This window comes from Acomys russatus, chromosome 3 (assembly GCF_903995435.1).
Source record: "Acomys russatus chromosome 3, mAcoRus1.1, whole genome shotgun sequence".
NCBI lineage: Eukaryota > Metazoa > Chordata > Mammalia > Rodentia > Muridae > Acomys > Acomys russatus.
In genome coordinates, this window is record NC_067139.1 from 78,995,643 (window position 1) to 79,009,268 (window position 13,626).

Sequence of the window (13,626 nt, forward strand, 5' to 3'; positions counted from 1 at the left end):
TGAACCTCTGGAACTCATGCAAAAAACAGCACATGGTAGAGTACCTGCAATCCCAGCATTCCTATGGCAAGACAGAGGTGGAGACAGGAGAATCACCAAGAAGCTTTTGGGCCAGCTGCCTTGGAGTGTGCAGGACAGCAACAGAGAGAGGTTGTTTAGCTAGGGACAAAAGTGAGAACCAAGTCAAAAGAGGTGTGTTTTGACCAGGGCACACACAACTGCACACACACATACAAATAAGTTAACTTTTTATAAGCCTCCTATGTAAGTATGCATGCATACATAGAAGTGTGTGTGATCCCTTGCATGCCGCCCACCCTATTGGTTCTATTCCTATAAAGAACCTTCGCTGACACAGTAGGCAGGCAATCTTAAATTTTTATTCTTGTCTACTTTTCTCAAAAATGCATCCTATCAATAGATGGGTACATAGGAGCATTTATAAATGGTCTAAAGAATAATGTCAGGGCTGATGAAATGTCTCTTCAGCAGAGAGTGCTTACTTCTAAGCTTGCCAATCAGAGTTTGACCCCTAGATCCCACATGGTGAAGGTGAGAATTAGCTCTACCAAGTTGTCCTCTGACCGCCCCCCAACCATGTGCTGTGGTACCTGCATAACCCTCATAAACACACACAAATAACTAAGTATGTATATAAAATTAAAGGAATGGTTTCAAAAGATATACCCATATAGCTGGAGCCTAAGTCAAGAACACAACACTGGCCAGGTCCTAAGTCCCACATGTACCTTCTCCATTCCTTGCTTCAGCAACCCATCTGAAGCAGCAGTGACTGCCTCAGCATCTACAGTCATTTTCTTCTGTGTCCTTTACACTTCTAAACACCATGGATAGGGCTGGAGTGATAGATGGCTCAGCAGTTACGATATCTTACTGTTTTTCCAGAAGACATGATTTTGGTTTCCAGCACTCTGGTTGGATGGCTTACCTGTAACACCAACTCCAGGGGATCCAAACCTCTAGCCTCGCTGTGCACCCTCATTCTTGTGCATATACACAACACACACTTGGTGAAAAATAATAAAAATACACTCTTTAAATACTACAAAATATGTCTTAAAATTGTCTTCTAGTATTTTAAAAAATTAGAATCATTTTTTAATAATTTTTTCCCTTTGCTCAATAGTTTGTAATAGCTATCTATGTATATGATTATATAGATATAGTTAACTACATAACTATCTCTCTAGTTAACTATAACTACCTATAGTTATCTATAGGATATCTATCTATAGTTATCCACTAGTTTTGGTTTGTTGGCTCTTTTTGCTGTATGCCATTATATTATGTATTCTATATAAGAAGGTATCTATTCTATGTCCATAGCAGTTTGGGGTTGCTCCTGTTTGGCCTCTGTGAGCAACAGTGTTATAGATATTTCAATCTTTCTCCTGTCTTCTCGAGTTAGAAGCCTCACATGTCCTGTGTAGACTGTTGGCACTGCATCTTCATCTCTGTCAGAGAAATGTTTTCTAAAGTGCTTGCACCAGTTCACATCTCTAGCGTCTATTGTCTCTATACTACCAACATTATATATTATCAGGCTTTGATTTTTACAAACTTAGTAGGTAGATATTATTTCACTATCATTTTTAATTTGCATCTCTGATCACCGTTTTTGTATGCTCACTGACAAGTCTAGATAAAATTACATTACTGTCTTTATAGATTTTTGATAAGTTAAGTTGGTATCTCAAATATTATACCAACTTCTTTTATTACTTATTCTTTGCAAATATTAGATATCTCTGAGAATTAGAAAGGTGAAAGCTATGCTTTATTTTCAAATTCTTTGTTTGAATTTCAATTATTTTTCTTAAAGCAATTGGCAGAGATGTTTGTGTCGCTTGTTATTCTATTGTAGAAGGTTTATCAAAAAATATTCCAGATATTTAATTTTCAGTTGAAGATTTTAATATAAAGTATCATCAGTGTTAGAGAGATAAAGACATATTTGACTTTATATCAGTTGGGAATGATTAAATTTGTATTTTTGTTGAATTTTAGTGCATTAATATATTTTTAACAAGTATGTACATGCATGTGTGTATAATTGACTGTGTGTGCACTCATTCCATGGCACACATATGGAGGCCAGAGGATGGCGTCTGTAAGTCAGTTCTCTCCTCCTACCCCCAGAGAAGGTCTTTGTTGTTTCTCTCTGCTGTGCTGTGTTCCAGGGAAGGTGGTTTCCTGCCTCTGCCTCCATGTCTATGTAGCAGTGCTGGGGTTACAGATTCACTTCACTACACCACATTATCCTGCTTTTGCAGTGGGTTTGGGGGTTCGAACTCATGCTGTCAGGCTTGTATGACAACGATCTTTACCCGGCAAGGCATCGCTCTAACCCCTGTAAAGCAACTATTTGTTTGTTTGGTTGGTTGGTTTTGGCACAATGTTCTTGTGGACTGTGTACAGTTTACCCTTGTTCACTCAAATGCTGATTTCTCTGCCCTGCTCTCTGATTTCAACCCAGGCATTGCATTGTGATGTTTATTCTAAGTATCTCTGTGGGCTCAATTTTCTTAACAAATACATTTTATTATGAAGTTATAAACCAAGAGTGCCTCACTTATAACCCAGCTAGCCTAAACAATAGGAAAAGGAGATTAAAGGACATAATAATGAAAGCTTAAGGATATCAGTTGCGAGGAATAATTCTCCTGGTACAGTCAGCAGGACTGCTTCTGCTGGAACCTAGAGCAACTGGAACAGGAACCTCAGCAGGAGCCTGTAATCCCGAAGCCTTCCCTCCAGCGGTTATCTCTAGGAGCATCTCAAAGTGGAGCAATGAGCAGCCAAAACTATCCTAAGTCTCTCCAGAAAGTCACCTCCCCTGTTTTGGGTTCATATATATAGTTCCTCCCAGAGTCTGTCCTCAGATGTTCTTCATCTGGCCACAATCAGGCTCCAGCACAAGGTGGTCCATCTTCTAGTGGATTAACATCACCTGTTCTCTCACAAGTCTGCTCCTCATCCCACTCTTGGGATCATAACAAAAAAAAAACCATTTTTATCATTCCTTCATATCTCCTGTCTCAAGTCTGTGTAAACATGTCATAATTTGTTCTCTGTATTGCCAATAAAAGCCAACTAGCCAATACTGAGCAATAACAGAGAAGAGGGTGGAAAATCTTGGTCCAGTGAGAGGAGGAGAGAGAGCAGGAAGGATGGAGGTGGGTGGTGCACATGCAGAGGACTGGGAAACATCAGGAGAAATGAACCTGACCTAGAATATGAGTAAAAAGCAAATATAATGTGGGAAATCTGAATGCAAGGAAACTATACTAGTTTGGAGGTTTAGGATGGAGTAATTACTGCACAGCATTGTGCTTGAGGCTATTAAATGGATAGTCTGTGTAGCTATTTGGGTGTATAGCTGGTTAAGGAGTAAGTGCTGATTATACTAAAATTATAAATCAATACCAAATATTAATAATCATTCAATTTACTTATTTTGGTTTTTCAAGACAAGGTTTCTCTATGTAGCCTTGCCTGTCCTGAACTCACTTTGTAGACCAGCCTCGCCCGATACTCACATAGATCCACCTTCTTCTGCCTCCTAAGTGCTGGAATTAAAGGCCAGCACTGTAAAGCAACTCTTAGTGCTCGGAGAAAATGAAGCAAAGGGACATGACCTCTGCTTCCAGAAAGGAGACATGTGCAGCATTCTTCTCTGTTCCTCTTGCTGAGTGAAAGTAAACACTTGACATAACATGACCTCAGCACGTACAGAAAAGATGCAGAGCCGATAGCTTTGCGCTTGGAAGAATGACACATTAGTGAGATCCTGGGGGAGTGTTTTACTTTGTTTTGTTGCCTCTCTTTTCCCAGACTGACTGGCAGAGGGGCTAGCAACCTACAGATGCCAAGGGCCACAGATAAAAAGAACAAAGCTACTCTGTTTAGTCAATGGATCAAGAAAGTGAAGAAGGAAAAAAAAAAAAAGGACACGTTGTTTTCCTATAACCTAAATTACAGCAAAAGCTGTCACAAGCACTGAGGGAGGAGTCAGCTTAGCTCTTCGCCATCTCCAGTGGCCCCAGTATAACCAGCAGCACCATACCAAAGAAAGGAGCCAGTTTTGTTCTCCTTGGGTGTAAGTTTCCTTGGTTGTACTGTTTTCTCACAGCAATAGGAAAGCACACACACAACCCCAGTCTCTTAGGAGCTCAGATAATAAAGCATTTTATAAACACCAGCCAAGACTAAAATAGGGGGGCACATTTACTGCCAATCAACAATACAATTGAGGCACCTTGTTCCTGTCTTGACATTTCGGGATGCCGCTTATTTTCCGTGTGATCTGACATACGTTCTAGGGAGGTTGCCCCACCTCCCTTCTCAGTCTGATTAATTGCTATAATAATACAAACTATAAGCTTACAATGCATACTAAGGGCTGGAATAGCTCAGTGGCAAAATGCCTGCCCAGCATGTGTGACGCTCTATAGTCAGTTCCCAGCAACATGCCATGTAGTTTGTCCAGTAGCTCTCATCTCTTTTTGCATTTCGTTTGCATTATTTATGTGGCGTCTCCATTTTCATTTCCCACTTTTAGAGCAGGTCTCCACCAAAACATTCTTCTGTGTTTAAGCAGGAGACACTTTTATCATGAAGAGTTATTTTTGTTAGTGCCAGAACTCAAGTATTCCAACTTATATTATTTTTTTTTAAGCCAAAATAGCACATTGTAATATCTTAAGATTGGTGTATTAATAATTAACACATGGATTTACATTCAATTTAATGGGGCAAATAACAAATCGTTTTAAGTACATAGCCGCGATCAATGTGACCACTGATAACAAGTAGTGTACTTGTAGCTTACTTTGCACAGACCCCTAGTTGGGTTCCTAGGGGGGCTCTTTTGTGCAGTTCCACTCCGGGCCACAAGGGGCAGAGCAGCTCCTTCTGGCTCGCCGTCGTCGACGCCGCTTCCTTCTCTGTCGGAACCGACCAAGCCAATGCGGAAGGGGTGGGGACGAGGTGCTGCATAGGGTCAGTAGGGCCTGGCGCAGGCTTTCTGTCCTAGGTAAGTATGCTCCCTGTGATCCATTACTTCAAAGCACACCGATACAGGCACACCACCCCGCGTGGTGTATCCTAGAAGACTCCTAGGCCGTGCTGGGACGCGCCCACCGTTTCCTCCTCCCCCGCCGGGCGGGCGAAGGTGTGGTCGCCCCTCCTGGCCAGACCGGAAGCTGGCGCGGGCTGCGCGCGCGCCCCTCGGCCCGGGAAGTCCCCGCCGCGGCGTGGGTGCGCTGTCCGCGAGCTGCGCGCGTCCCGGTCCATGGGTCTCCATGGCGACGGCGGGGGCCCGGCATCCCGAGCAGGGGCCGAGGCGCTCCGGGGGCCTCCCCGGCAGCGTGGCCGTGTTCGCCGGTGTGGCTGCCGTGTTTACCCTCACGCTGCCCCGCTCGCTGCCCGGGGGAGACTCGGGTAAAGTACTCGCAGGCCGCCCTCCTCCCCGCCGCGCGCGTGCCCCCCGTCCCCGGGTGCCACCCGCCGCCTTGGTGTTCGGTCCTCGTCGCCGGAGCTCAGAGCAGGGTTCTGAGTTCCAGAACCAGTTCTCTTTCCGTTACCTGCATCTCTGGCTTCTGTATTCTCGAGCTGTCCAGCTTCTGTGGGTTTCTGCTGATGAACTTTAACCACCTGTCTACTTATCCCGGACCATTTTTACTTTCCGTTCCTTTTTTTAGTCCATGAGTATCACCTATGGAGCCCTTAAAATGTCACAGGCGAAAAGATTGACATTAGTGAAGAAATAGTATGGAGCGTTCTAGGTAGACGTGACACAACGAGTTACTAAATAAACATTTTTGAGTGATGGTTATAAGTTATGGAGGCACGAAGAGAAAATGTGGTTGAGAGTGGCAGTGAGTACTAGGTCCTCCAGAAGGTCAGCAAAGGCTTCCAAGGAGGTGATAGTGTTCACCAGAATATTAAGAAGGAAACAGCCAGGCAGAAAATTTAGAGGGAAACTCATAGAAGGGAATGCCAGGTCCTACTTAAAGCACCCCTCTCTCTTTAAAAAGGAAAAGCATGTTTTACACAGGTTAATCCAGGGGCATAATTGTTCCATATTTGAGACTAGAAACATGTTTCTTGTTTACTGCTAGATCAGGTGACCAATAATAGCTCATAATAACCAAAATGGTGCTGTTAACAACATGATGAAACTATTTCCTGAAGAACCCGTGGACTGCTTATCATTTCATTACCTGACAAGTTCACCCAGATTTAGCGGCTGAAGCAGGGAACATTTATCGACTCCCCCCCCCCCCCATCCCCTCCTCCCCCGCCTGTGGAGTGCAGTTTAGCTGGATTCACTAACACGGGACAAGGTGTGGGCCGGTGCTGCAGACCTTTCCGGGCCCTATGTGGGGAGCTTCTACTTGCAAACTTACGTCTAGTCCTCTGCTGTGTGGCTCTCACCATAAGATAGCTTATTCCTGTCAAAAGGAAGAGAGCATTCTGCCTGACACCTCTGTCATTTTGAAACCTAATCCTGGAAGTGATATGCCACTGCCCTGTTTTATTTGAGGGAGTCGGTAAATCTAGACCAGTTCAAAGGGGAGAGGATTACACAGCAGGATAGCCAGGAGTCGGGGATTACCAGGACTGTCTTCAAGATTGCCTGCCACGGGAGGAATCCTTGGTGCTCCGTTTTTCAGGTCATCTCTTTGGGGTTCCACTGCGCACTTACTTGGGGTGGTACTTCATTAGCATGATGAATATTAACTAATTAGGTAGTAGTTGAAGGGTCGCAAGAGGTTTGGTATTGGAGAGTGTTATTTAGAAGTTAGGTAGACCCAAAGTCACAGTGAGTGAGGATCTTCCAAAAAGAACCTAAGCAGATGGATCTTAGAACATTATTTTTTGCCTACTCAAAAGAATTTTGGGGGACATTGTTGAATTCTCCATCACACATAGTGATAATACGTTTGGAACTGCTGCCTTCTTTTATAATTCTGTATTTCACTTGTTACCAAAAGAATAAAGTTACATATTCATCTGAATTACTAGACTTCTTACATGTTCTGATTTGCTTTCTGGGATGCTAAATAGTGCTTGCCTCTGATATTTTATGGTCATTTTTGAGAATTGTCAGTGAGCTATTTTTCAACTATGTGCCAATATGCAAATATTGTTTAAGCTTACTTTTGATCATATTGTTTCTGTGTTGGATGTACTTGAATGTTTATGAAATATATATTCTGTCAATACACAGAACACATCTCAAAATTAAATAAAGCATGCACTCTTTCTGATAAGTCTTTAAGTTTTACTCTATAGATCTACCACATTGTGTGGCATTGCCCAAATTTTTTTTTTTTTGAACTATTGGACATTCATGGAAAATTCTCATAATCCTTGAGAGAAAGAATTAACTTATAGATGGATTTATATATGTTAAATATAGTGCTTTTAATGGATGACACATGGCATCTACAGATAGCTGTGGGCTTGCTGCTAGTTTGCATCTGGAACAACAAAATTGTCTGTCTCAAATCTGAATACACTTCAGAATTGCCCGGCAAGTTTGAGTGCAAATGTTGGCAGACCTTTAGGAAGTTTTGTTCTGATACTAGTAGCCCTTTAACTAGGAAACTCCAATGACAAGGGCTAGGAGAAAGCAAGAACTCAAGAGGTGCTGAGTTTTTTGTGGGTTTTACTTTTGCCTTCCCCCTCTTCACATGCATTTTAAGAGTGTTTCCTTTGCTCTTGGTCATGAATTCATCATAGATCTTAAACAGTGGCATATTTTAGTTTAGATTGAGCATTGCCAAGAATTTTGTCAAATTCCGGATTGTCTTTATAGCAGCAGAAGTCCAGGGATAAAAATACTGGTGTGTGTGTGTGTGTAAAAGCAGAGGAAATGGCATTAATGTCACAGTGTAGTTTGAATACATTCTGAGTGAAGGAGAATGGTGACCTTGAAAGCTGGAACTTACGGTGTACTTAGTCTCACAGATAAGAACAAAAATAGATCAAAGTCGAGCAAAGCTGTGGAGTATAATTGTAAGATCACTGCCTTTGCATAGCTACACAGGGAACAGTTACAAGCATTTAAATAATTTTTTCTGAAATGAAGTGTGAAGTTCTGGATATGAAATGTACCTCAGTCTCTCAGGCACCAACATCAGAGATCGACCTAAGGAAGTAGCATGGATCTGGCTTCTGAGGAGACGGAGTGGTTTCTTGGTGGGATCCCAGAGTGGATATGATGGTGTTTTTAAACCTAGTGAGAAGTGAAAACAACTGGCTAGGATATAATCCTATATTGGAAAGTGCTGAATAGATGAACGAGTTTTGTGGAGGAGAGGGAATGCCTGACAGGTTGAGGATGCTGGGGCTGGAGCTGTGTAAGGAAAGGTCTACTTAGAAGTGGCATGCTGAACCAGACCCTGACAAGGAAGAAAGGTTGAGAAATATTCCAGGGTGAGAGGATGGTGGGGGTGCGAAAAAGGACCACTCTAGTGGACACACTGGTATTCAGATTTGGGGAGCATAGGGTATGTGGAAACAGGGCTGCCAAAGGGACCTTGAAGCCATTAGCCCTGACTGGAGAAGCCCTTATTCTTGCTAAGATACTCAAACTTAATAAGTAACAGAAGCCATTGAGAAATTATAGACTGGGGATGGGATCCAGCTTCTTGGTTTTGTATAATTTGGAGGGAGGATGTTGCAGTCAAGAATAGTTTTGGAACAAACATACATTAAAGTAAAAAGACCAGGTAAGGTGGAGGTCTACTTTTTTAACCAGGACAGTAGATTAAAGACAGAGTATTGGTATCTCTCAGAAGATAGAAAGTGTGTGTTAGTGCCTTTGCTAATAAGCAGCAGTAACCACGCTTCACTATTATGGACTAAAGTCTCACCTTGCTGTTGTGTAGGGACGTGAGTCAAAAGTGCTGTTCTTAATTCCAGTAACAGACACTGGGCTACTTCCTGGGCTGTAAGCTTAGAATGCACCACTAGCGCTGAGGAACTCCAAGTAAAGAACAGAGGGACTTACTGGCTTAAAGCAATATATTCTGGGAGAGCTTACCAAAACAATACAGATTGTTTAAAGATACCTAACTTAATGTAGCCAGTTATCCAAATACATGAATACATGACAGAGTGACCAAACTTGCCTCTGCACATTTTTTATGTCAGCTGCCTCTTTTTTTTTTTCCCCCTGTAGGAAAGGCAGTCTCACTCGGTTGCCCAGGCTGGCCTCAGACTTAGGGTAATCCTCCTGCCTCCCCCTCCCAAGCACTAAGATAACAGGCCAAAGCTATGACCACGCTGCTTTACAATTGCATTTGTGCTAAATTCTTGACACAGTGAAGCACATCACATCACATCTGTAAATGTGTTCGTGTATTTGCAAGTAAATACAACTTTCAGGAAGGAAAATGATTTCTTAACGGGAATTCACCTGTATTTCCACTGACCAGTTACTTGAAGTTCTGGAAGACAGTCAGTGAGTTAATAAGACCTATGGGAGAAAGTACTCTTAGACTGTTTCATGCTGTTAAATCTCTCCAGATTTACAGTTTTATCCAGCCAAATTAATGCAAAACCCCAATGCAAGCATCCGGATTTTAAAAACTTTGGAGGAGTGTCATTCTGTAATAGTAATTATTGGTTTTACATTATTTTTTCACAGGGGAACTGATCACGGCCGCACATGAGCTTGGAGTAAGTATTAGTTTTATTGTTTAATCAATGCTCTCATTAACAGTTTTAGGAATTAAGAAAGTTTAATTAAGCATGGAATAAAGTAGATTAATTTATTTTCAAGCCCTAGTTTTTAGTAACTTATAAGTACAGTACGTGACAATTTACTTTAAGTTTTAAATCCAATTAACTGAAATTATAAAGCAAAGCCTTTACATATATACAGTGCCTGGCGTATTACCACCCCAAATTTTGTATAAGCTGCAGAGAATAAATCGGGTTAACAATTTTAATAAGTTTATTATTTAATAAACTTTATTATAGTGTGTGATCCCTTTAGTCAGGACCTTAGGACTGTCAGCATGGTGGTAATCCGATAGCAGTGTGGTCTTTCAACTCTCCCCGAGACGATATTTCAGGACCTGCCTGTTTTCAGTAACCTTTTAAATGACCCGACTGTACTGTAGAGCGCAAACTGCTTAAGGACTGACAGTAGGATATGTCACCTTTTCTTTAGGTGACATACCATATGATAGACATGCTAGATCCACTTAGGAAAAGAACTATATTGTCACACATTACAACAGGAAGCCACCGCTCAGACCTTTAGTCATTGAGACATAGTCATCATGCTTGCCTGAGAAAAGGACTACTCTCCAGTTAAAGCCAGGCTACACATCGTTTTAGATGAAACCATCTCACTGTTACATTTTTCCCATAGGTTGCCCATCCTCCCGGCTACCCTTTGTTCACATTGGCAGCTAACGTGGCAATCACACTTTTCCCATTTGGTTCTGTCGCCTACCGAGTCAATCTTCTCTGTGGTTTATTTGGAGCGGTAGCAGCTTCCCTCCTTTTTTTCACCGTTTTCAGGTAAAGTAGTTGACTAGTCAGTTTTGAGTAATTCGAGTTGTGGTTCCTCTTGGCCAGCTACACACTTTAGTAAAACCTTTTGCTGCTTAAGTGGCTTCCCTAGGTCACATGGTTGCACCTCTTACCCCTCGGATGTACACAGTTGGCTCTGCTTTGTACAGTGGGCTGTGGGTGTCACCTGTTCATTGTCACAGTTCTCTGGCTAGGCAGAACTAATGAGGTTTGTCATTTTACCAAGATGAGGGAGGGTGGGCTGACTTAACCCAGCAGCACAAAGCTTGCCTTATAAATGATACGCTCACCTAATTACTCACCATGCTGTGGATGGGCAGCTGCCTCTCAGGCTGGACCTGCTACCGAATGATAGTATGAATATGAACGTGCTGTATGAGGCTGCTAGCCAGGGGAAGCACACCTGGGGTGTGGTTTGTCAGGTTTCACAGCGTCCACTGCAGCCCTAGGGAGGGGAGACAGTGTAGATCCTGCTGCCTTGTTCCTAGTGGGACGCTGCTGCGCTTTTACTAAGTTGGTTACTTGTTTAGAATATTGGTAAACTCGTTTGCCTTTGGTGTTTCTGTCTCCATTCTTAACGTAGTCTAGACCTGTTTCCTAAGAGGATGATACCAAAAGATACAAATTGTACTTTGTGGGAAATGGAAGAAAAAAATCAGGCTTCTGTAAGCTTTTCTTAAAATAAAGTATAATTTGAGTAGATTCAATTTCCAATGTTAATTTTACCAGCTAGGATTTTTAATATAATAGTCATAGTATTATCCTTTAAATTTGTTCTAAATTTCTTTTGAATTATTTATAATTTACTACATTTTATTCATATCACTTGACCTGTTTCCGTTTAACCTCACATATTTTTATTGACACTCAACCCTTTAAGAGGCAGTGTTTAAAATAAAGTCTCTGCCTGGGTTGGTTAGTGCTATGAATATTTTTTTCTAAAAAGTTGGAATAATTTTGATTAAAACTATTTCTCTGAGTCTTCTACGACTAAGTACCTATAGTGTTTTCATTGAAAAAAACTGATCTTTTTTATTTTTTAAATATTTGAGTTAAAATTTGGAGTGTAAGCTGTTCAATATTGAACACATGAGTTATGTATTTTCACAAGAAACTTTAAGATATACACTTCATTACTATGAACATGTGTGATGTGAGTGTGTGCGTGTGCATGTGTGCACTCTGAGGCACATAAGACAATTGATGTGCTTAAACTTTTCATATTTTTTCACATATTGTTGATACCATTCCATGGGGAGCTACTAATTTAAAAATCATATTTAAAAACCTCTTCCAAATTCAAATAGCTTTGGACAATAATTTTCCTTCAGTTGCCCAGTTTAAAAATAGCTTTCATTACTTATTGTGCTTGATTATATGCATCTTAGATGAGCACATTAGCATGTGCCTCTTTGGCTGGAACACACAGCGTTGCTGGTGAATCATTGCACTTGCTGACATTTTAAATCTGAACTCTAATACTACTAGCCTGGCGATCTGAGTGGTTTTACTAATACAGTACTTCAGAAAAGTTGTTTCCTCCCGGAAAAAGAATCCAACAACATTATTGCTCACATACACTTTAATATGAAAATACTTCATTATTTTGAATACAAATAACTGACAAGGTACACCTCCTTTGGGAACAACCCAGTTCAAGTGGCAAATCTGTTTTGTCAAACAATAGACACCCTTCAGAAAGGAGAAGCCATCTCTATGGTAATAGGACTAACAGTAGCCTATTGATTGAGTGGAAGAAGACATTATACAATGTCAGCTGGCTTGTTACAATTTCATTTGTTGTATGACCTGAACTTAACCTCTGAAACCTTTCTTCTATGAATTATAAACCCAGCAGCAGGAGAGGCTTTGTGCAGCCATTACAACAGTGGCTTTTTCCCAGTCCTGGCATACAGTAAATATATTCCTTTACAGGTTTCCTCCTTGATCAGAATCTGTCTCGGAGACATTTCACTACTTTATTCATTTATAGACAGTCATCTTTCCATTTTTTTGTTGAATATTGAAGGGTTTGATCCAGGAAGCACTTTGGTTCTTTCTTCGCCCCCACCCTTAAGAGAGCATTTCTGTACATGTGGGCTAGTGCTGACTGGTATGCAGTAAATTAATTCTTTTAACAGGTTTAGAGGGCTTTTTTCCCAGGTAATTGTTCGCATAGCATTCGCTGTATTCAGCTCTCAGGGTAGACATAAAGACCTTCTGTACCTTTTAAACAAAGATTGCATTTCAAAAGCAAATCTCTGTTTAAATGTGTTGATGTAAAAAGCTCCATTTTCTTCAGTAAACATGACTTAGATTGAAAGAACAATTTATTCGTTGTTTTCCATTACTATGTAATTTTTGCCTTTCTTGTGTCCTTCTCTTGCTTTTAAACGCCCTAAGATGTTATTAACACTGCATTTTTTTGTCAGTCTTTCCTAATGGTTGGCAGGAACTCATTTGTATTTGATCTACTCTAATGTGGAAGCACATGAGTAAAATAGCACACTGAAAGCAGTTGTGTCATTGTAATTTATTGAATTAAAAATAGTGAGCATGTGGCAATACTGTAATGCTCCCTTTGGGGCATTTTAAAGCATGCATTTTGTTAGAGGAACTTTATCTTTCATTTTAATGAAATAATACTTAATTCATCCCTATATCTTTATATTAAGGCTATGTAATTAAGTTAGTGTTTTAGAAGAACAGGGATTTTTTAAAGACCACTAAGGTAAATCATTTTTAAATTGTTAGTATGCAATTTAAAGCATCCTATTTTTAATTCTTAGATGCTAAATATAATTTTTTTAAGTTATAGGTAATTTAAGTCATAAATATGAATGCCATCTGACTTTGCTTACTATTCGATTTCAAAGTTATTTTCCAAACCAGATCGTATGAAGTGAACTAGGGAGAGGGCTAAGTCGTCATCATCGATCATGTACCTCAGACATATTTCCTGTGCGCTGTACCTCAGGAAGGGTTAACTCTTTGCAGTCTCCAGTCAGGGGACATCTTGTGTCATTTGTTTGGGAAGGTATAAGGTAA

At 40.9% G+C, this 13,626-nt stretch overlaps 1 protein-coding gene across 1 annotated transcript in view; it reads left to right on the forward strand.

Annotated features, from left to right (window-relative positions):
- Window positions 1-5,314: 5,314 nt before the first annotated feature.
- Tmem260 (transmembrane protein 260) overlaps window positions 5,315-13,626 on the forward strand; it is a 61,387-nt gene continuing 53,075 nt past the window's right edge. The window contains 4 exon segments of the mRNA XM_051142968.1: window positions 5,315-5,355; window positions 5,357-5,463; window positions 9,683-9,714; window positions 10,415-10,566. Coding sequence (XP_050998925.1) covers window positions 5,315-5,355; window positions 5,357-5,463; window positions 9,683-9,714; window positions 10,415-10,566 — 332 coding nt within the window.